A 22398-nucleotide genomic window follows, 5' to 3' on the forward strand; every position below is an offset into this window, starting at 1 on the left:
TTTCTCTTCAGCTCGGTGAGACTTCCTGCAGCACGGTCTAGAAAATGCCTCAAGTTAGAAAGCCAGGACAATCATAAGGCTTGCTTCACTTGTTTCCTTTCTTTTGGAATCACAGTCCTGCAATAATGCCTGCTGTCCAAAGTCTATATATTGTTGTTTCACATATTTTCTCCAAGTTTCTAGTCATTTCTAACAAGACAGTTAAATCTAATCCAGATTACCGTAGCATGACTCAAAGCAGAAATATTGTTTACTTTTTAACAATTTCAATTATAGAATGGTTTGTGTGGTCATATGTTTAGTCTGAATCCTCCCCTAGAATGAAAGCCCCAGGAGGGTAGCAACTGTGCTACTGAATGCCTAGTGCCTGGCACCAGACTGCAACACAGTAAGAACTATGAAAAAAATATATATATTATTGTAACCTTGGGGCTAGGTGTCACATGAATCAGTGGAGGGAGACAAAATGAGGGGGTGGAGGGAGGGAAATGGAGCACAGGGTGCAAAGAGAACTGCCAGGACCCATGTGGTTGCCAGACTTGCATTTGGATCTCATTTCCAGGCAGGACTGTCCCTGTGACAGAGGCTTTCCACTTGGACCTGGACATTTTCACACTAAAAGGCTGGCAATAAATGCTTCCAAATGCTCATTTTGTGTTAAGGCAGTAGACTATATTTTCCACACCTTCTGTAATGTAGTTGTAATATTTTAAATAATTTCTAAAGATCCTCACACATATTATTGTCCATGATTTTATTGCCTAACAAATCTTTAGTTGGGTAAACTTCAGATGGCTGTGGTAAAGGCAGCCAAGTGATTAAGAATCATCTTCTCTGCAGAGTGCCCTCCCAATGTCACACAGTCTGTGTGATTTCTGTCCCCCGAGGGAAAAGGCATCAGGTATCACGAACTCCTACCCTCACTCTCCTCCCAATCTGCTCAGTCCCCAGCTGCTGTTACAGAAGTGCCTGGATTGATCCAGGAGGCTTTGTAGATGTTGGCTAATGTGCAACTGTAGTCACACAAATTGCAACCGAACAGAGACAAGCCACAAATGTTCTAACTGATGCTGGCCAAGGGCCACCTCTGACCTAACACACCGGCTAAACAAATGAGTCTCCTGTCTGAAGTGAGAGATCAGAACAGACCTAGATTATGAGAGATATCGAATGCCTTGCAAGTTGGCACCCACTGCCATGCAGTCACCATTGGTGCATTCCAGATCTATTGGATTTCCTTCCACCACCCTTATTTCCACCTCTTGTCCTCCCATAGGCATTCCATTGTCAAATATGTCGTTTTGTGTGCATATGTTTTAAATTTATGCTAATAGTATTGTTCTGTATTTCATTTAGTTTCTTGCTTTCTTCCACTAATATATTTGCTCAGCTCCATCCATGTTGCCATGTGTGCATTTAATTTGCTACTTTAAAAAATTTTTTTATTTATTTGAGAGCGACTGCACGTGTGTGCAGAAGTGGGGGGGTGGAGGAAGAAGGGGGGAGCAGCAGACTCCCAGCTGAGCAGGGAGCCCGATGTGGGGCTGGATCCCAGGACCCTGAGATCATGACCTCAGCCAAAGGCAGACACTTAACCAATTGGGCCACCCAGGCGCCCCTGCTGCTTTTTTTTAAGGTGGGGAGGGGCAGAGGGAGGGGGAGAGAGACAATCTTAAGCAGGCTCCACACCCAGCGTGAAACCCGACTTGGGGCTCGATCTCACAATCCTGAGATCATGACCTGAGCAGAAATCAAGTCAGACACTTAACTGAGCCACCCAGGCGCCCCTAATTTGCTTTTAAGTGCCACATCACACTCTATCTAGCCATCTTCCCAATGACAGACATCCAGCTTGCCTCCAACTCGCAACAAACAGCCCTGTACATGTTCCCCTCAGTGCCTGTGTGAGACTTTCCCTGAGACATATATCCTGGAGGGGAATCGTGGGGTCACAGATACACATACACGTGGCAAAATAGTGCCAGATTACTCTTGACACAATCGCTGTACGGTTTCCCTAACCTAGAGTTCCCCAACCCTGGCACTGCTGGCATTTTGGACCAAATTATTCTGTTGTGAGGGGCTGTCCTGTGCACATACAGTGTTGGCAGCATCTCTGGCCTCTACCCTCTAGAGGCCAACAGTATGCCCTCCCTCAGTTGTGATGATAAAAAATGTCTCCAACACTACCAACTGCCCCCAGGGGGGCAAAATCACCCCCAGTTGAGAACCACTCGTCTATCTCGTTTCTGTTGACACTTGGCATTAGCCAGCTGTTTTTTTCCCCTGGTTACCTTTTCACATTTGATAGTTTGTAAAGATTTTCTCTAATGTTAATGCTCTGTTGAGGTTGCTGGCCTCTTGATTTGCAGGAATGCCAGGTACCTTCTTGATGCTTCTTTACTGGAACTGACATAGCAGTGATCTCCCATCCTTTCAGCTCATTAACTCTCTCCAGGGTGTGCTTTACTGACAGAAATCCTAATTTTCGTGTATGAGATTCATCAGTATTTTGCTTTATGGTTTGGACTTTTGAACTTTTATTCAAGAAGTCCTTCCTTAGTCTGGGTCACAAGATATTTCCCTCTATTAGCTTCACACTTTTACCTTTTATCATTTGGTCTTGAATCCAAATGGAGCCCATCTTCTAGGTAGCGTTGGGTAGGAATCCATGCTTACATCTCTCCATGGGGTGAATCTCCCTCCCCCCGGCCAATTTGTGGTGCCACTCTGATTATAAACTGAGTTCTCATATGCTCGTGGGTTTGTCCCTGTGCTCCCCACCCTATTTCATTGATCTAATCATCTATCTCCGCACCAACACCCACAAACTGCATTTCTATGGCCTTCTAATATGTTTGTTAGACTGATGATTGACAGAGCAAGCCCCCTTATATTTCAGTGAACTATTTCTCCATCTACAATTTAGTGTAAATCTGTCAAATTTCTCAAAATACCCATTGTGATCTTTGTTAACATTGCACTAACTTTATAAAATGATTTGGGGGAATTAACATTTTTATAATACTACGTTATCACACCCAGGATAATTCACTTCTTCTATATCTTCTATTTCTTTTTTATAGTTTTTTTTAAAGATTTTATTTATTCGTCAGAGAGAGAGAGAGAGCACAAGCAAGTGCCCCTACAGTTTTCTTTAAACCAGCTTTTGTATACCTGATGAAGTTGATTCCTGGAGGCGTTTTTTTTTTTTTTTAATTGCCATCAGGAGCTGGTTTCTTTTACTTTTAACCTATCTGTGTCTTTGTATTAAAATGCATTTCTTGTAGACACCATCTAGTTGGTATCTTTCTATTTAAGTTTCTAGCTGGTACTGCTGCTCTAGATGTTTAAGTTAATCTTATATCCACAACTGCTCACTTGTTTTCCGCCTGACTTCAGGTGGGATTCAGAATCACGATACCCTCCTAAGGTTGGTATCAAGGCACCCGGAAGGCTGATAAGTTCATTAGAAAATTGCATATAAGCAGACGATCAGACCAAAGAAAATGCTAGAAAAGCACCATGAGGGGCGCCTGGGTGGCTCTGTCGTTAAGCGTCTGCCTTCGGCTCAGGTCATGATCCCAGGGTCCTGGGATCAAGCCCCACATCGGGCTCCCTGCTCAGCGGGGAGTCTGTTTCTCCCTCTCCCACTCCCCCTGCTTGTGTTCCCTCTCTCGCTGTGTCTCTGTCAAATAAATAAATAAAATCTTTAAAAAAAAAAAAAAGCACCATGAATACCCCCACTCCACAACAGAGGGTATTCTTGCCCCCCCAGACTCAACATCTTCCTTCCTGGCTGCATAATGCACCCAGGTAGATTTTGCCTCTAGGTTGATGGCTCCTTCTTGCATGGAAACTATGGGTACAGCTATATGTGTGTATTTGTACCACATACTGAGCGACCATAAGTTGTTAAACCTACGAGCTTGGGAGCTATTCTGCCTCCTCTCATCATGTGTCAATACGTTAATCCAAATGCTTGTCGTCTCAGAACCTTCCTCACAACCACTGCACACCAGCAAGTCAGCAAGTACCATCACTTGCTCACCCAGGAATCTTCGGTGCCCGAGGCAGCAAAGCCCCACTGTGCAGGCTAAGAAGTTAGGAGAAGTCTGTCAGCCTGAACCACCATTGCCCTGAGAGGTATTAGCTTTCAAAGCTTTTCTGATACGAAAAATTGACATCTACAAATTCCCTTCCATCTTGTGGTTGGTAACTTACCACCTGCACTTTAACGGATGGAATAGGACCGACCGGCCATACTTAAGCTTGTATTTCTTGCAAGAAAAATCCACTTCACCCAGATTCAAAGTGAAAGCTCTCAGGGAGATCGCATCTGCTCTTCTGAGTCAGTCACTAGATGCGATAAGCTTGTCTCTGGGAAGAAGTGCCCTCCAGGATCCATCCCACCCCTTCTGCTGGGGCCCCGTGCACCTGGGCCCCCCCCCCCAAACCTGCATGGGGCACCGAGTCAGGCCCACGCACAGCGGGCTTCCAGAAGGTTTCACACTTGCTTAACTAGTACAAATCCCTCTCCTCTGTGCTCTACAGCAATCATCCTGATGGGCTTCCCAACTCCAGTAGAGGCCCCAAATAGACACACCTAGCATATTTTAAATGGCTTTATTAAAGGCTATTAATATAAAATACAACCAAGTTACAAGTCGTCAGTAAGAATGTTTCTTTTTTTTTTTTGAAAACGTGTATCAAAGAAAGGGAGGCGCAAAGAAAGGGAGGTGGCTCTGACATCCCCGTGGGGTGCTCAGCAAGGGCTGGATGACAGACCCCAGCCGTCCCCAAGGGGGCAGCACTCCCAAACCGAGAGAGCGGGGTAGGGACCCCCCAAGGGAAAGAGTTGAAACTGGTTTCTGACTTCCTGGGGGAGAGTTTGCAAAACACAGTCACCCAAAGCAAAACACTAAATCCTTGAGCTGAATCCCAGGTGCACAGAACGGGGGTGGGGTGGGGGAGACCCCCAAAACCAAATACAGGCTTCAGTTGAAAAGTGTGTATTTTTATTGAAAAGTGTGTATTTTTAAAAATAATAAATACAAACTTCTGGTTCTAGAAACTCTACCCTGATACATGGCGGGGGGGGGGGTAAGTGAGGTGGCAAACCTAAGAGCTTCATTTGTCCGTACTTAGACACACTGAACACAGGCTCCCCAGAGGGCAGGGCCGGAACCACCTTTACACGGACCTCGGGGTGAAGAGGATCTGCTGGTCAGGCGGGATGGACACCCACCAGCCTGTGTCCTCCAGGCCTTCACTTCTCTCTCGCACAGCCCCTTACTTCTAAAAGCAGGGCCAAGCAACATGACTCTAGGATTTCCCAAGTTTTGACTTTACATTTAATCTCAGGAGGCCGTCGGTTATGAAACTTTAAACGCTGTCCTGAGAGATAACCGAACACCTCTAGGGGAGGATCCCAGGTGCCACCAGGGGAGGCAGAGACTTTCAACCATCCCTGCACCCCCTCAGCTCCCAGAACAACATGAAAGGAATAACTGGGCTTTATGAGAAAGTCGGCAAGAAATGAGAACCATCTCCCCGGACAACAGGCAGATCACCTTGGGCTAACTGTTCCCGGATGTAGTTCAGTCCTCCCTGCTACCTCAGCACCAAGGAATACAAACTCACACCTGTACATCTCTCTCTCCTTTAAGGACCCCTGTTTTCAAGCATGGGTTCTAAAACAGCCCACTGCCCTCCAGGCTAGAAGTGGAGGCAGGTGGTAAGCCAGGCTCGGAGGCTCAGCGGCAGACCTGAGGGGCCGGCACCTTGCTGTGCTGTTTCAGCTGGGATTGCCCTTTTCCCTCCCCACCATGCTAGAAACCTTTTTTCCCTGGCATGTGTCAACTATCTTTAAATGGTACAAGAAGAACCTATATTTGCCATAATACCGTCAGTCACCAAAGCAGGAAGGTCATATCCACCACCCTAAGGGGCCAAATGAGGTTTAGGGACATAATGCAATTGGCAGAAACCAAATCAAAAGTTGGCTAGGCCACAACTTTGGCAGAAACGTTCTCGGAAAAAAAAAAAAAAAGTTGCCATGTGCTTTACCTTGGAGCCAGATAAGATACTCTGGAAATCACTTAAGGTCGCACGAAACAGAAATGCATTTCTAAAAAGACACACTTTGATATTGAAACCAGGCGCTCACTGGTCTGACTCACAGGGGTTAAGGCTTCGGGTGAGGAGAACACAGTGAGAGGCAATGTGTAGATAACACACGGGCATGTCCGGCAGGCTCACGCAGCTCAGGGCCACGGGTCAGGGCACAGGCTTCCCAGGCTAAGGCCCATGCTCCTCCTCGCCCTGCCCCACACACCTCGGGGGCATGGGCCACCTTGCTCCCCTGGGCAGCTGCAGAGTGGGTAGCCAAGTCTCGCTCCAGGACATGCCATTGCTATGACCACAAAGGTCTCCAGGGGGCGCTGCGGGGTGCTGCAGAAACTTGACTCTTCCACTTCTGCTGGTGGTCAGGAATGCGGAGGGAGATCCATCCGGAGAGTTTGACCAGTTCTCGGGATGAAGGCCGTCCACTGCCCCTCCCAGTCTCATGCTGGGAGGTTCTAGCACAACTAATCAGAAGAGCCCCGTCCTCCAACACCTGCCATCTGCCCTTACTCCTGCAGATAGATGCCCCAGACAGGAAACATCCACCAGGCCACATAAGTAGCAAAGAACTTCCAAAAAGAAACCAGTACACACCCAAGGAAAGTGGTAGCCCTACAACGTCTATATCTAGATACAAAATAATGAAAAGTTAATACAAAACTTTTAAAACATGCAACTCTTCTTAAACAATGATGAATAGTTTGAATATGTATCAGGACAGCTGAAAGAGCATCTCTGCTATGTGCCAACAGTCTGTTTCCTGGAAACGTCGTGAGGGTGGAGGGTGGCACACGATGCGAGAAGGGTGGCTTCAGGAAGCCCTGGACAGCTGGGAACATTGGGTGGGAATTGGGGGCGGGGGGGAGGGGGGTCATGTTTCTGTGGTCACAGCCAGCCATCGTGTTGATGTCACTACTGCTGAGGAATCACCAACAGCCACCCAACAAAACCCACTCGATTAATAAAAAGGGGAGAGGCTAAAGGAGAAAGAGATGGAAGTCGCTTTTACGTTTTTTGTGACACGATGAGAAACCTCGTTCTCTGAGTAGGGGGAGAACTGGGTGGAACTGGGAACAGAAGCTTTATGTACAAGATCGACGGAATTCCTTAACAGTCTTAAAAAATTCCAAATGCAAAACTTCTGTTATCAAATCATTGAAAATAGCATATATATATCTGGCCTTACCAAAAGAGAAAAATCTGGAAATCTGGACAAGGCAATATTTACCAGTTTCCAAACAATTAAGAAAAAAGTGTACAGAAACCAGGAAAATACACAGGGAAATATTGCCCATTTTATCCTCCTCCACCACACCATTTTGGAAAACACTTAGCGGTTCTTGGTTTTAATATTTTTTTTTTTGGTCTAATACATTTTACCAGTTGTCCAGAAAATCAAATCCTGTCTTCAAGACGACATTACTTGAGGTGACCTGTAGAAGAGACATAAACACCAAAGTAAGACATGGATTTCTTTCTTTCTTTCTTCTTTTTTTTTTTTCAGTTACGCATAATCTAAAAACAGCATCTCATTTAAATTGACCCAAATGAAATCGCTCGCTTCCATGTCGGAGGCTCTCTGACCTCAATTTGCCTCAGTGCTTGGAACCAGAAAATGAAAGAAACTTCAACGTGAGCCACACTCTGCCAGGATCTGGCGCTTTCCCCTGCTCTGTCCCCAGGCAAGTCTGCAAGCAGCTCACAGAGAAAAGGAAACAAATGTATCTTTTCTATGTGTGCACGGACAGGCGTGCTGAAACGCAGTCATCACAGAAGAAGAGGACAAAGGACAAAGTCTTTCTGCGGCTCTCTCACACGAGTACGCGCATCCACCTGGCGCATCCACCTGCCCGGCTGCAGCCTTCGGGAAGGATGCTCTGACGCCCCGCCCTCCACGGAGCTGGCAAAGGGCAAAAACACTTCCGTGGAGACGATGACACCCACGGACTAAAGCAGGTTCCCTCGAAGCTGGTGAGCCAAAACAGGAAAACCCAAAGTCAGGCAAGCGGTCCTCTCTCTGCTTTTCTACAGGTTTCTTCAATGAGGCTGGCATTTCGCTCTGCTCTGCACCCAGATATCTGTTCATGTGCTCTGACTGCCCACTCCCCTATACACACTTGCCTGTGTCTCTTTACAATTATGTAACAGCATCCTTCAGAGGAAGACCCAGGTGCCAAGTATCAGAGAAAGATCACTAGGGAGGCTCATCGGTGAGCCTAGCAGGTCTGTAAGAAGGAGCAGGTGGGCGGCAAGGTTAGAGACACGGAAGAGAGCAAAGACACGGGGCACGGGGCCACCGCGGGCAGGACAGGGAGGCGCCGAGGACAGGCTGGAAAGCTGAGGGGCCGCTGATGGAGGGCAGATGGAGCTCCTGGCACAGGGCTCCCCTTCTTCAGCAGGACAACTCACAAGGTCATCTGCTGGGAGAGGAGTGGAAGCACCTGGAACCCCATTCCAGGAGACGCCCAGACGATGACCACAGCTCAACAACACAAAACTCAACTGTTAAAACTGGACAAGGGATCCGAACAGACATTTCTCCAAAAAAGATGTACAAGTGGTCGATAAACAACATGAAAAGACAGTCAACATCCCTAACCACTGGAGACCGGCAAATTGAAACCGCGATGAGACCTAAGGTACCGTCTCCCAGCCACTAGGATGGCTGTGATCAAAGAAGAAAGAAAACCAGAGTTGGCAGGATGTGGAGAACCTGGCCCTCTTGCGCGCAGCTGAGGGAACGTAAAATGGAAACAGTATGGCGGTTCCTCAAAAAGTTAGACACAGAATCACCATGGAATGCATCCGTTCCTCTGCCGGCTGCATACCCCCAAGAACGGAAAGCAGGGACCCAAACAGATATTTGTAGAGCCGTGCTCACGGCAGCATTGTTCACAGTAGCTGAGAAGTGGAAGTCACACACGTGGCCATCAACAGATGGGCGGATAAACGAAATGTGGTAAATCCATACAGTGGAGTATTATTCAGCCTCAAAAAGGAAGGAAATTCTGCCACATGCTACCAGTGGGTGAACCCTGAGGACATTAAGCTGAGTGAGATAAGCCAGACACAGAAAGATGGAGACCTGTAGGATTCTACTTATATGAGATACTAAGAGTGTTAAATTCACAGAGATAACAAGTAGGATGGTGGCTGCCAGGGGTGGGGGGGAGAACAGGGAGTTGTTTAATGGGTATAGATTTCATTTTTCAAGATGAAAGAGGGCTACAAATGGATGGTGGTGATGGCTACATAACACTGTGAACGGATCTAATACCACAGGGCTGTATACTCAATATGGCGGCACATTTTACGTTATGTATATTTAACCACAATACACACTTTTTAAAGTATGTGTTAAAAGGAAAAAAAAAAAAGGACAACTAAAGAGTCTGGATGGTGCTAACATGGAGAAAACCAGCAAGGCACACACAGAGGAGTGTGGGGGGTGCGGAGTACCCCTCAAATGTGCCTGCCTGCCTTGCCAATAGGTAACTTCCCCAGGCTCCAAAACCCAGACCCAAACCTAAAGACCCCATTTTTCCTCCCTCTGGCCATCCTCTTTTGTGAGCAGGTGGCCCCTTTCCATCCCTCCTTCCCTCCCCGCCTCGGGACTCATCACTCCCACCCATGCAGAAAATGGCTGAATGTCAGGAAGCATTCAGGGAAGTGCCGTTCAACTCTAAGATGGACCTTGTTTACGTTCTCACCCAGGTGCAAGAGCGATCCACGATCTCCCCCAGAAATGGTGCTCAGACATGCCTATATCCAAACTACTGCTTTGTTCATCATAAAGCAATGTCTCAAAACCAAGGTCTGCCTCTGAACCATAACGGCTTTGGACTGGTTTATTTTATTTTGTTTTCATGCAATCCTCCAACACTGGATCCATTTAAATTCATTACCAAACATTTTGTTTTCTTTTCACTGTCTTAGTCTCTTAAGCAATGCAGACCAACTGGCACAGACGATGGTCGAGGCTCCCACAAAGAAATGGGAAAGCACTCAGAAGCCACTCACCCTATTCTCCTGCACCGTCCCTTTCTTCAGGATGCATTCCTCTTCACCCAGTGAACCTTTCAGATCTTTCTTTTGCTTCCCCCCAAAAAGAACTCCTTTCTTAGGATTCCTCCCAGACACATAACGCTATCCTGTTTGGAAACGAGTAGCTGCCAATCACTCCTTGAAGCCAGAGTCTCCTGTGGTCCCTGAGAACGAGCATGGCTGCTCTTGGTGGAGGCTTGGCGGTTCTGCCTGCTTCCTTCCTCCCCAACACCCCAGGCCGAATTTACAGACCTGTCAGTTGAGTGGGCATCCAAATCCCTCCCACACTGCCCTCTCCCTGCGAGTTCCTGCGCTCACTGCCCCACTGCCAGCCCTCGCTTACCTGCCCTCACACACCTGGGGAAGGGAAGCGGGCATCTGTGACATCTACGCATAACAGGCAAACAAGTTATGGCACTGAGACAGAACCATGAGACGTTTCTCCTTGCACACGTGTCAGTCGCTGAGCTGGGGAACAACCCAGCTCTCCTGATCCCCAAAGTCCCCCCAAGGAATGGGCAAGAGAAAGAAGGGGAAGGAGGAGAAGAAAGCGAGGGCATCTGTGGCCCACCCATCTTGTGGGAGGTCTTCCCGGGTCACTCCTGGAGGGAGGGGCCACCCACCTGTGTTGGCATGGGTTCTGAGAACAGAGCATCCTCCACATCCTCCACGTCCTCCTGCCGGTCCTCGGGAGAGGGCAGCTTCCCCACGGGCTCGGACGGGGTGGCTTCCTTCACCGTGCTGGTGCAGGCCTGGACAGGCTGGGGTCTCTCGTGCTCGATGCTGACACAGGGAAGGATGAGCTGCTCCTGGCGGAGGGTGCTGGGCCTTTCCACCTTGGCCTCCCTGTCCTTCAGGGCAGGGTCCTGCCGATAACAGGCAGGCAGGACCTTTTCACCTTTCTCCATGGACTTGATCTGGCTGGGGGTCAGCGACTGGAACTCAGCCTCGGGCCCCTCTCCCCGGGACCGCTCTGCATTGATCTTCCAGAAGGAAGCTTCCTCTTCCTTCCGGGCAGGACCCAGGGCGTCGAGGCTGGAGGACTTGATGCCCTGGGAAGACCGGAGGGCCTGCGAGCCCTGGGAGGCTTTCAACAGCTGTCTCGGCTCGCTGGCTGTGCTGCTGGCCGGCTCTTGGATGGATAAAGAGCAGACACTGAACTCCATCTGACTCTACAGCAGGGACACAGAGGAGAAAAGAACAAGCATTACAATCCACCGTCACGGGCGTGCAGCTCACACCTCCGCCCGCCTGACAAGAGTAACGCTGGTTGTCGTCCATTTGCTGCAACTTTCTGTCCTGAGGGCTTTTCTTCAGGACGGCGGTCCACGCACCCACCACGGCAGAAGCTCAGACACCAAGGCCCTGCCACACTCCAGGCCACCAGCAGTGCAGAGACTTGGACTCGCTGAGGACTCTGGCCTCTGCCTGGTGAGCAGAGCACCCGCCTGTCTCCTCAAGAGTGAATCCAGCACCCTCCGGAGGAGGGGCTGTCTGGCGGTGACCACCCTCCCTGGAAGGTGATGAAGAAGGTGCACGGCTCCGCACAACACCGCCCCGCAGCGAGGGTCAGCACCCAGCCCCAGCACCCAGGCCCATCGCTCCCCACCTACGGCGGCGGGTGGTGGACAAGGGTGAATGAAGCAAACAGAGCCAGAGCCTGTTTCCTGGACTAAACAGCCGCGGAGACCTGACCCACCCACCCCTGCCGGACACGCCATCTTCACAGCTGCTACCGACTGCGTGTCTGTGTGTCCCTCAAATTCGCACGTGGAAGCCCTACCTCCCGGAGTGATGTACAAGGAGGTGGGGCCTCTGGGAGGGGATCAGGTCATGACAGTGGGGCCGCCAGGATGGGATTAGTGTCCTTATAAGAGACACAGGAGCAATGATCTCTCTCCCACCATCCAAGAACATGGTCAGCGGGAGGCCGCCTGCAGCTGGGAACCCCAGCACCCTGACCCTCCAGCCTGCACAACTGTGAGAAATGAATGTCTGTTGTTTAACCCCCAGTCTGTGGTCTTTGTTACGGCAGCACAGTCTGAGCAAGACGGTGTGTCATGCGGAGGGGTACTCGGGGGGACGCTCCCACTCAGTAGTGCTCTGCAGCTCTGACCTTGATCCCGGGCCTGAAGCCCGGATGCCGTCCCCCACGGGAGACCGCGGGCCCCGAGGCCAGCACATGACCCACACCGTGCCTGAGTGTCCCAGAAATGCTTTGCTCGATCCGAGGCTGCTCAGTGCAGCGACCTCCAAGAAGACCAGCTCTGTGCTGTGCTGGAGGACACATCGGGACAGGGAAGGACACCTCGGTCCCTGCTCCAGCGCAGAGCTCTGCACGGCAAGCAACGCGTGGCCTCAACCATTTCTACAATCCCTCTTGAATGTTCCTCTCCTCCTACTTCTCCCTCAGACCCCCTTCTTCTTCTTTTTTAAATAAAAGTAATAAAACTACGATTCAGAGAGTTTGGAAATTAGAAAAGAAGTCGTTCATAAGCTTTCCTTCTTCCATAACCACTACCTTTGTATTTTTGTGTCACTGTTTTCATACATTTATTTTACGAGGTTGCGATTCTGGTAGGCATATAATTTGGAGTAATGTTGGGGGGCCTCGGTGGTGTAGTTGGTCGAGCATCTGACCCTTGATTTTGGCTCAGGTCATGATCCTAGGGATCCAGGCCTGTGTCTGGCTCCACACTGAGCATGGAGTCTGCTCAAGATTCTCTCTCTCCCTCTGCCCCTCCTGCCCCCTTCTCCCCTCTCTCTAAAGAACCAAATAAATCAGTAATTTGGGGTATTGTTTTTTCACTTAATCATAAGCACCATCCATGGTGCTACGTGGTCTTTAGAACAATCATCTGTCCTGGGTACAAGCTAGTTCATCGAGCAGCTGGCCCTTCAGCTCCTTAACCCATCATCTTCCTAACAAATAACCGGCTGCTTCTACCCTGTGCTGTTCTAATTAAGGCTGCCGCCACCATCTTCATGCATACGGCTCTTCCCCGTGTGGAACTAATTTCTTCAGATACCCTTCCAGAAATGAAATATCAAAATGCAAAGTTTAAAACCTTTCCTTTTTTATGGTTCTAGATGCACACTAGCCGATCTGTTCTCCAGGGCTGCCCCATTTTCTAACACCACCAGAGATATAGCAGACTGTTTAAAAACTGTGCTAACTTAATATACAAAACATGGTTCTTTATGACTTTAATGCATATTCCTTCGCTCCGTTTTACACAGAGCACTCGCCCAGACTCACTGATTGGCAAAGATGTGTTTGTTAGGGGAGGATGAAAACATGGCTTTTCCCGAGCAAACTGCAGGCCCTGAACCCAGAGAGCAGGACGTGCTCTCTGCCTGAGACTTCTCCTAAAGCCTGGACCCTGATGGCTAGAGGTCTCTCCTCAAGGCTCAGAAGACAGGATGGGATGGGAGCACGAGACACTAAGTTCAAGTCCCAGGCACAGGCTGCTCGCTGTTGTAAAGAGAACCCGAGGGAGAAGACATCATAGGTCCGGCTCCGCGGACCGTGGCATCCTGAGTGCATCTCACGCATCGGGCACTTTCCCTTGCTGCTGGGCCAGGTTTTATAAAAAATGTTCGCTCTTACAAATGAGGAAATGGAGATCTGGAGCAATCCGAGCAAACTGTCCTAGGTCACTAGCCCATTAGATGCAGCTGGATTTCCATTGGATACAGTGATTCCAGGCCTGAAGCTGTGCTGGGCATCAGGCCACATATAAAAGCCACTGGCCACCAGGGACGACATCCACATAAACACCGGAATGTCCTGTACATGGCAGGATTTGGATAAGTACGTTAATGATCTAATTTGTTTTTAAAGGGCTGTTTCTGAATGAGCCACTCTCAGTACTCTGTATATTTCCAGATTCCACAACAGAATACAGGGGGACTGCAAGCATGAGAGATGATGCTTTCCTTAAATAAGCAAGTTGCTAAAGATACCACGGAAGTGGAGACCAAGGCTTAAAAGAGAGCTGACTTTGATCTGGAAACTGCAATGTAAGGAAGGCACTTAAAACTGAGCACTTCGTCAAACCCCAGCTTTTTTAGGATCAGCAATTTCTCCAGTGGGATCTCTGCTCAGAAGCCTCCGGAAGGCCAGGCTGAGCACTTGTGGACGTGGAGGGCAGCCACGGACTGAGCCAGGGATGCTGCGGAGAGGCGGCGGTCCCAGTGGTTCCCAGACTGCCTGGGGCATCACTGGCAGAGCCCGCAAGCAGCACTGGCCGGACGCGACAGCCTTGAACAGACCAAAACCATGGAGGCCGTGCCTCGGCTCCTTGGGTAATTGGAGGCCATGTGGCACTCCTCAGGGGACAGTGTCACCTGGTCAGAAGAGATGGCTATGCTGACATTAGCGACTGCTTGGTTTGGGGGTTTTGGGGTGAAATGGGGAAAACAACTTTACAGAGGAAAAAAACCTTCTAGCACATTTGCTTCCAAGCCTTTTTTCCTGGGTATATGTTGTTTTTAATTTTGCAAAGAAAACAGGACTACACTCTCCTAAAAAACAGTCCTCCCTGATCAGTGGCGTGGGGGCCGGGTCTTCACCCAGCACGAAAAGGGCTCCTTGTTTGTATTTCAAACCCACACCTGTTGGGAATAGGCAGGGCGGAAAAGAGGAAAGGAGCAAAGGCCCCTCCCCCCACAAGTCTAGACCTCATCTCACTCGGCTCCAAAACTCCAGGGACTCCGGTGAGACCAGAGCGGAGCGGGGTGTAGGGGAGAACACGTCCGTTCCTCCCAAGACCGGGTCCCTCTCCGGGGTTGCTCATCCTGCCCTGGGGGTTAGCCGCCAATGGGGCTCCAAGACAGAGGGAACAGTGCCTCCGGACTCCAACATCGTGCAGTTGGGCCGTTGCCGGACACCCAACCAAGACACGGACGGGCACTACCCCCCACCCCTTCCCAAAGCCGTCACCTGCCCTCCAACCTGCTCCTCCTCAGGAAACGCCAAAACCACCCACCAGCTCCCTAACCCTGAACCTGGGCTTTCTTCTTTATTGGTAAAAAGGGGGAAATCACCATCCTTGCCTTGCTAGACTGCCAGGTAGATTAACCAAGCAGATGCCCCTGAGGGTTTGCATCTTAGAGGAGCGCCTGGTGCACAGTAAGTGCTCAGTAAACACAAGCTCCTTTGCCCTTCTCCTCAGTCCTCCGTGGGGCGTCAGCAGTAGTCCCAGCGGGTCCCCTCCGGGCTCGGGATCCTCCCACGCCTTCCTCTGGTCGCCAGGGGCACGGGCTGCGGTGCCTGTGGCCCCGAGCTGCAGGTAGCGTCTACACCGGAATAGCAGAGCCGGGGGAATGCTACGCGGGAGCCCCCAGGTTCAGTGCCGGGTGTCAGGCCACGGAGTCAGGGCTGCAAAGCTCCCCATGGGTATTACGGCCGAGCCACTGTCCTGTCCCGTGGTTCTGGGACTGTGGGGACTCCGTCCCCCTCGCCAGCCACCATGTCCGTGAAGGTCATGCCACACCAGAGGCCCTGAGAGACGGGTGTGAGGGGTGCCCTTCTGACTCTGGGAGAGATCAGTGAGCGGGGACGGGGACAGCCCTGCCTCGCCAAACCGACAGGTCTAGCGGGGGGCCACTTCTGGACCCTGCAATGAGCACTGCAAAGTGGAAAGACAATGGAGGTCCAGATTCCGTTCTCTCCTTTCTAGAAAAAAGGCTGAAAGCGCTCTTGGGAAGGGAGGTGGTACCAGCCCCGTCCCCCAGCGCTGAGCGACACTGAGCCAGGGCCCAGCAGAAGGGCGCTGTGTGTGAAGGGCCGCAGAGGGGTCAGACAGGAAGTCGGGGTGGGGAGATCCGACTCCGTGGTCTCACGCAACCCTTGAGACGGGGACATGGGGGAGTCATGGCGACAGCCCACCCCAGCGTCCCCGGCACCAGCCAAAGCCCTAGGGCGGATGTACCAAGCGGGGACTCGGAGTCAGTCACCCCATGTGGGGAACTGGGTCTCAGCTGGCCACGTCCATTCTAAAAACAGAAAGGCCACAACCGAGCCCAGTATCTATTTTTACACCCCACTCACTGGACAGGAATGTGTAATATTTCAGTAAAGGGGGAGTGCAGGCCGCCAAAACTAACTGTTTGGCTTGGCAGCCTCCGACACATCTAAATTGTTGAGACAAAGCCTGCAGAAACGTTGTCAGGAAATGTAATAGTTTACTGGAGCAAATCTGAATAAATCCACAACCCATTTAGCATCTAAGCTCCCCACCTCCTCCTCCAAAGAAGGACGCGAAGGGGAAGATCTGCAAACCTTTTCGAATCACAAAACTTGTAGAAGTGACAGCCTGACCGGAAAGACACAGCATGACTTGGCCACCGGACACTGGGAACGTCAGACCCTCCAGGCAAGCGGGGGGCGGCAGGGCCCGGTGGGCTCCCTGCCCCCAATCCCAAGGCACCAGCTCAGACCAGGGGCTAAGTAACATCCTCCTATACTGTTCCCAGGGAGCAAGGGGACCTACAGACACCTGGACGGACACTGCTCGTCCACAGTGCCCGTACGTCGAGCAGAAGGAGCCTGGGGAAAACCCCCCAGAGGCACAACAGGTGGTGGGTGCACAGGGGCCCCAGGGGCCGAGGTTACAAGGTTCAGGGACGAATCGTGGCCTCTGCCCTCCAGGGGCTTCACTCATGGGGACAACAGTAATGCCGTGTTTTATTGAGGAGGCAGTGTGGGGGCTACAACACAAGTGATGCACATGGGCTCGGACACCTAGTCCACACCCCTTGCCTTACACCTGGATTCCCTCACCTGTAAAACAGGGTTGCAGGAGGGCTCACACGGGGGAGAGCACCAAAGGTGCTCAGCACACATGCGGGCATGGGAGCCGCTCACCTCCACTATGATGGGGAAATCTGTAGGAACCTGAGTTTGCAGCAGGTCTGGACAACAGGCTGGACCTTTGCAAATGGTTGGGGTGGGGGCTGAGCAAGCGCACTGAGGCAGGAGAGCACAGTGCCTGGGGGACGGGGCTGAGGGGCGTAGGACACAGCAGCAGGAAAGACCCCAGAGGCCAGAGGCACAGGGCTGGGGCCGCTGGGCTGAGGGAACGGACACAACACTCCACAGAGACCTGGGAAAGGTCAGGGAGCCACAGGGATGAGCTTTGGGTCTCGGGAAGGTGAGCTAGGGACAATACAGGGGGTGGGGGGTGAGGAGGAGTCAGGCTGTGACGGGGCGGCTCTGTGTGACTCTGGCTGGCAGTGTGGAGGGACAGCCAAGCAGAGCCACAGTTTGGAAGCCAGGGCCTCCCCCATGCACAGAACATCCTGACGGAATGCCCTTCTGTCCCCCCACGGGCAGGAGCCACCCGCAAGCCGGGCAGACCCAAGCTCCACTCTCTCTCCATCAATTCAAGCTGCCTGCCAGTTACTGTCTTCTCTGAGCCCCTACCCGAATCCTGACCCACAGCAGGACCAGTAACACCAGCTCCCGGGGCTGGAAGAATTCAACGTGTGTGCCGATGCCTGACTCAGGGCATAGCGCACAGGAGGTGTAATGTCGTTCATTGATCTTTCAAAACTTTAGCACAAAGGCTCATAAGTGCTTACTCTTCTTCCCAAGGAAGGGGCTGGGAGGCCCTCTACTCTGGGAATGGTCTATATTGGTCCTCAGAGACCTTGTGATATGAAAGGAATCAAGGGACCGATCCCCACCAGCCAACTTACCATCCCCAAATAGGCAGTGCACACTGGGAGGAGGACAAGATGGACAGAAAGAAGCCAGACAGCCCAGGCAGGGAAAGGGGAGGCACAGTTCGGGGGGAGGGTGTCCCTAGAGCCCAGTGACCCAGCAAGAGCCAGGGCCTGACCTACCTCTGCAGGCATCTCCTCTAAATTCCCCAGCCCAGACCCACTGGGGAATTTCAAGAATCCTCTCTGCTCCCTGCCTCCCTCTCTGGAGCATTCCAAGTGCTGAGTTTTTTCCTCTTGAAACATCAGTAGCATGAAAGGAATCCACCGTGGGGCCCACAGGCACCCCCACCCCCAGCTCACCCACCAAGCTGATAGATGAGTGGGAAAGATGACCACCACTCCCCCCCAGCTAGGGTAGGCGGCTGTCCCTCTGAGCCTCCCTCCCGTGATGGAAGAGGGCAGAGAGACAGGGCTCTGGGCAGGTCAGCCTCAGATGGAGGGGACCTAGGCGGGGAGGGACGGGCTGGAAGACGAAGCAGGATTCGGAGAAGTGGGTGAACGGCTGTTACAGAGCCCTCGGGGGCTCTCCTGATCAGAGCTGCGTCTCGCTGGGGCAGTGGCCCCAGGTCCCAAGCACAGTGCCAGCTCATTGTCTGTAGGTGGGACCACCGTGAGCTGGCCTAAAGGAAGGAGCCCACACAGAGGTACAAGAATCAGCCAAGAACCCCCAAATCCCTGGCATTCGTGGTTCTGCCAACAGTCATGACCTTGGGTCAGGTGTACCCTGGCCTCAGTTGATCTCTCGGGGGCTAAGAAGTCAGAGCAGAGGAAGAGCTCGGCACTTAGCGAGCACGCACTGAACGTCTGATGAACTGGGAGCACCCGGCTGGCTCAGCGGGTTGAGTGCCTGACTCTTGATGTCGGCTCAGGTCATGATCTCAGGGTCGTGGGATCGACCCCCACGGTGGGCTTTGCGTTCAGCAGGGAGCCTGCTTCCTCACCTCCCCTGGCCTCTGCCCTTCCCTCTGCTCAAGCGCGTGCGTGCTCTCTCTCTAAAATAAATAAATCTTGGAAGGAAGGGAGGGAGGGAGGAAAGACGGTTGAACTGAATAGACAGAGGAAGGCAGGACCTTGTATCTACCAACACGTGTATACACACATGTTACAGGAACGGGGGAAAATGACAAAAGGAATGTGTTGCTAAAGCTTTTCTCCTGCATGAGTTCTGCCACCAAAGGAAGCCATCCACTCACTGGACTGTTTTTTGAGTGCAGAAGTGTTTACTCATCTCTGAGCCTTAAGCAGAATGTCTAACAAAGACTAGATGTGTAATAAATGTCCTCTGAATTTCTGAAAAATCAATGAATGATGTCACAGAGACTGGAGAACGGAGGCTGCCAGGGGCTGGGGGAGGGAAGACGGGCTGCTTAAAGGGGACAGAGTTTCACTTTTGCAAGACGGAAGCGTTCTGTGGCTAGAGGGTGGTGATAGTTGTACCACAATGTGAGTGTACTTAATGCCACGAAACTGTCCACCAAAAAATGGCTAAGATGGTAAATGTTCTGTGTAATTTACAATTAAAAATTAAAAATAAAAAAATAGACAATGGATCAGTAACTGAATGAAAGGACCCAGTGTCACGGCTGCCAGGGTAGAAAATCCTAGCTGGAAAATGCCTACGACATGTCAACTACACTCAAATTCAAAAACTGTTTAAATAAATAAACCGCTACAAATTCTCTGCAACTCACCATCAAGAGCTGCGATCTATTTCCTCACACCTTGAATGCAGGCTGGACCGTGCCTCGATATGACCAGCAGAACAAAGCAGAAGGGACACAGGGCGATCTCCCAGCCTAAGCCTCAGGAGGCCGTGCAGGATTCTGCCCTCGCCCCAGGGGACTCCCCCACCACCACATGAAGCAGCCCAGGCTGGCTCGCTGGCAACGCGGGGCCCCGCCGACAGCCAGCACCAGCTGCACACAGAAGGGAGGTTATCCTAGAGCTGCCAGCTCCCACCAGACGCCGTCGGATGACAGGTGAGCCATCCCAGCCAAGGCCAACGGAACAATAGCTGCTGAGCCCTGCCCACACTGCTGAGCCCCAGAATCATGAAGCTGTGGGGTGGTCTGTTATGCATCAACAAATAATCGACAGAGAGGAGAAGGCGTCAAATGGGGGACAGCAAGAATCCGCCTGAGCCCCAAATCCTGCACCTGGAGATCAGGGCCGCCCCGCCCTGCCTAAAGCCACCTCCTGTTTGCAGCTCTCCAAAGAGGTTCTCACCAGTCTGGAGGTCCTCGGGCAGACTGTGACAGAGCCAGGGAGGCAGGGCACTCTGAGTCACGGCTGGGGAGGTGAGCGGTGGTTCCTTCTAGAACTCGACCTTGACTTGTGAAGACAGAGTAGGGACAAGCCTCTCTGCTCTCTGGAATGCTATTTTGCCTCTACAAGGTTCTAACTCTCAACTACATAAGTCCGACCTCAAGAGATCAACCTAAAAGGTGAGGACCCCAAGTGAGCCCGCCAGTTGGTGAAGTAAGTTGGTTCTCTGCTAAGTAGGCAACACCTATTACCTTCTGGAGGCTTCTCAACTGACCCAGTTCCTAAGGGATGCGGCTCGTAACTGTGGACACTTAGCGCCAGCACAGGTGTGATCCTTGATCCTGTTAGCTGTCCTTGTTCTCGAGACACCTGTGCCCAAGGCTGGCCCCAAGTGGCTGAGCCCCGTCTCGGCACCCACTGCCCATCCTTGTCCCAGAATGTCATCTGCAGAAAGTTAATAATAGATGGAATGTCCCATCTCACAAATAGCAGCTCCAGGAACATTTCACAAGATAAATTCTTAATAGAGCAGATATTCTCATGGGGCACAAGATGGATTTAGGGCTTAGGACGTTATAACTCTTTTGACCTCTGTGGCTTTATCGCTGTGATACCATCAAACAGAGGACCCAGTCCAGGAAAATCTGTGCCACTTTCTGGAACACTGCATCCCAGCCTGTTCAGTCCCAACCTGCAGAGGGTCTATCTGCCTCTTACCACTAGGGATCACCTGCAGCGTCAGTGCTTCTCAGTTACCCCCAGCAGCCCATCTAAGAAGCCTGAGGCCCCTGCTGACTGCCAGCATGCTGACGTTCTCTCTACCCACCCACAGCTTCCCTTCCAGGGTGGCTAGATGGGGGATGGGGGGGGTCCTTGTTGGTTGTAGGGGTTCCTATATTTCCTTGATATCCTTCAGCAGCATCCAGATCCCTAGGGAGACCCCAGCTTCCAGGCACACCATTTCGCTCACCCTGCCCTCTGCACAGACCCAGATAAAAAATGACACACGCGCAACGAGGTGCTTACATCTTCACTGTAGGGTGTTCAGGACCCCACGTGACGGCACACTGGAGGCAGGAGGAATCCGTGCCCGCCAGATGAACACGTGCATCTGCATTAACGCCACGTTCTCTCAAAGCCACCTCCCGGCTCTCCCGTGAGGACCATGTCACGCCCTTCCCCGTCCCCAGGACAGCTCGGGTCACTTGGTGCCATCAGCAGTTACTCACCAAGCGCGGCCCTCATCCATCTGAACCTTGTCAAATATTTCATTTTAAGACAAAGGCCCCCATGTGAGGGTGTCTCAGGTGTCTTGCGGACCCCCTCACTGCTCTGCCCTCACTAGGACCCACCGTCCCCGCACGCCCCCTGAATGCCCACTTCTGCTGGGACGAGTGATGTGGGCTCAGGGGAAAACCAAGTGCAAGGCTTGGCCCTTCAAAGCCCTAATCTGACCTCAAGTCGAAGCCCTATTCCAGGCACACTGCTGTCTTCATCACCCCTATTATGGGAAGAGCCCTCCGATAGCATGAAATGTTCTAGAATTGTGGTCTTTTTCCTTCTTTTCCTTGGGTGACAGACACCTGCCTTTTGGTCCTTCCGCACCTTTGCAACTAGAGAGGCTAAGGGAAATGAATTAAAATCAGTCAAGCTTGATATTGTTATGCAACTCCAGCAATAATAATAATCGATGATGATGATGATGATGACAGTAAACTCAGAAGTAAACTCAGAAGTCCATCAAGTGCTGCAAGAAAAAGAACCATGCAATTCCTTTTTAAAAGGACAAACAAATCTAAATTTAATCCAACTTACCCTTGTTTCCCAGGAGAAAGGGGCAGAGTGCTCATCTTGCCAAGTTATGTCCTGAAATAAAAATTCAAGAATAAATGTGAAACCCAAACCCAAACATACCCCATGCAAACATCCACCCAAGGCCACGGGGGAACCCGAACTTAGAACTCATCCCGGCTCCTGGCTCGGAGCAAGCCTGATGCTTGCTCCGCGTAGAATGTGCTGACCTCCTCAGTCTGGCTTCGCCCTCACCTTTCCAGTGGAGGCGTCCCAGCCGGAAGGACGCTCAGTGACCGTGTGGGAGGCCCTGCGGGGACTTGATGGCGGGGATGTGAGCAGAAAGGGAAAGGGGCTTTCCAGGCCCGGGCCTCAGCTCTACCAGCGACTGCATGCGAGGCCATCATGGGAAGAGGATGCAGCCCTCCAAGCCTGTTTCCC

General features: G+C 51.5%; 1 protein-coding gene across 1 annotated transcript in view; it reads right to left on the minus strand.

Moving 5' to 3' along the window:
• Positions 1 to 4610: 4610 nt before the first annotated feature.
• C6H1orf198 (chromosome 6 C1orf198 homolog) overlaps positions 4611 to 22398 on the minus strand; it is a 33220-nt gene continuing 15432 nt past the window's right edge. The window contains exons 2-4 of the mRNA XM_006747405.3: positions 21982 to 22032; positions 10794 to 11342; positions 4611 to 7559 (exon numbers count right to left, since the gene is read on the minus strand). Of these exons, the coding sequence (XP_006747468.1) occupies positions 7503 to 7559; positions 10794 to 11342; positions 21982 to 22032 (657 nt within the window). The 3' untranslated portion in view covers positions 4611 to 7502. The remainder of the gene's footprint in view (positions 7560 to 10793; positions 11343 to 21981; positions 22033 to 22398) is intronic.

The sequence above is a fragment of the Leptonychotes weddellii genome, chromosome 6 (genome assembly GCF_054177405.1).
Source record: "Leptonychotes weddellii isolate Sample4059 chromosome 6, ASM5417740v2, whole genome shotgun sequence".
Classification (NCBI taxonomy): Eukaryota; Metazoa; Chordata; class Mammalia; order Carnivora; family Phocidae; genus Leptonychotes; species Leptonychotes weddellii.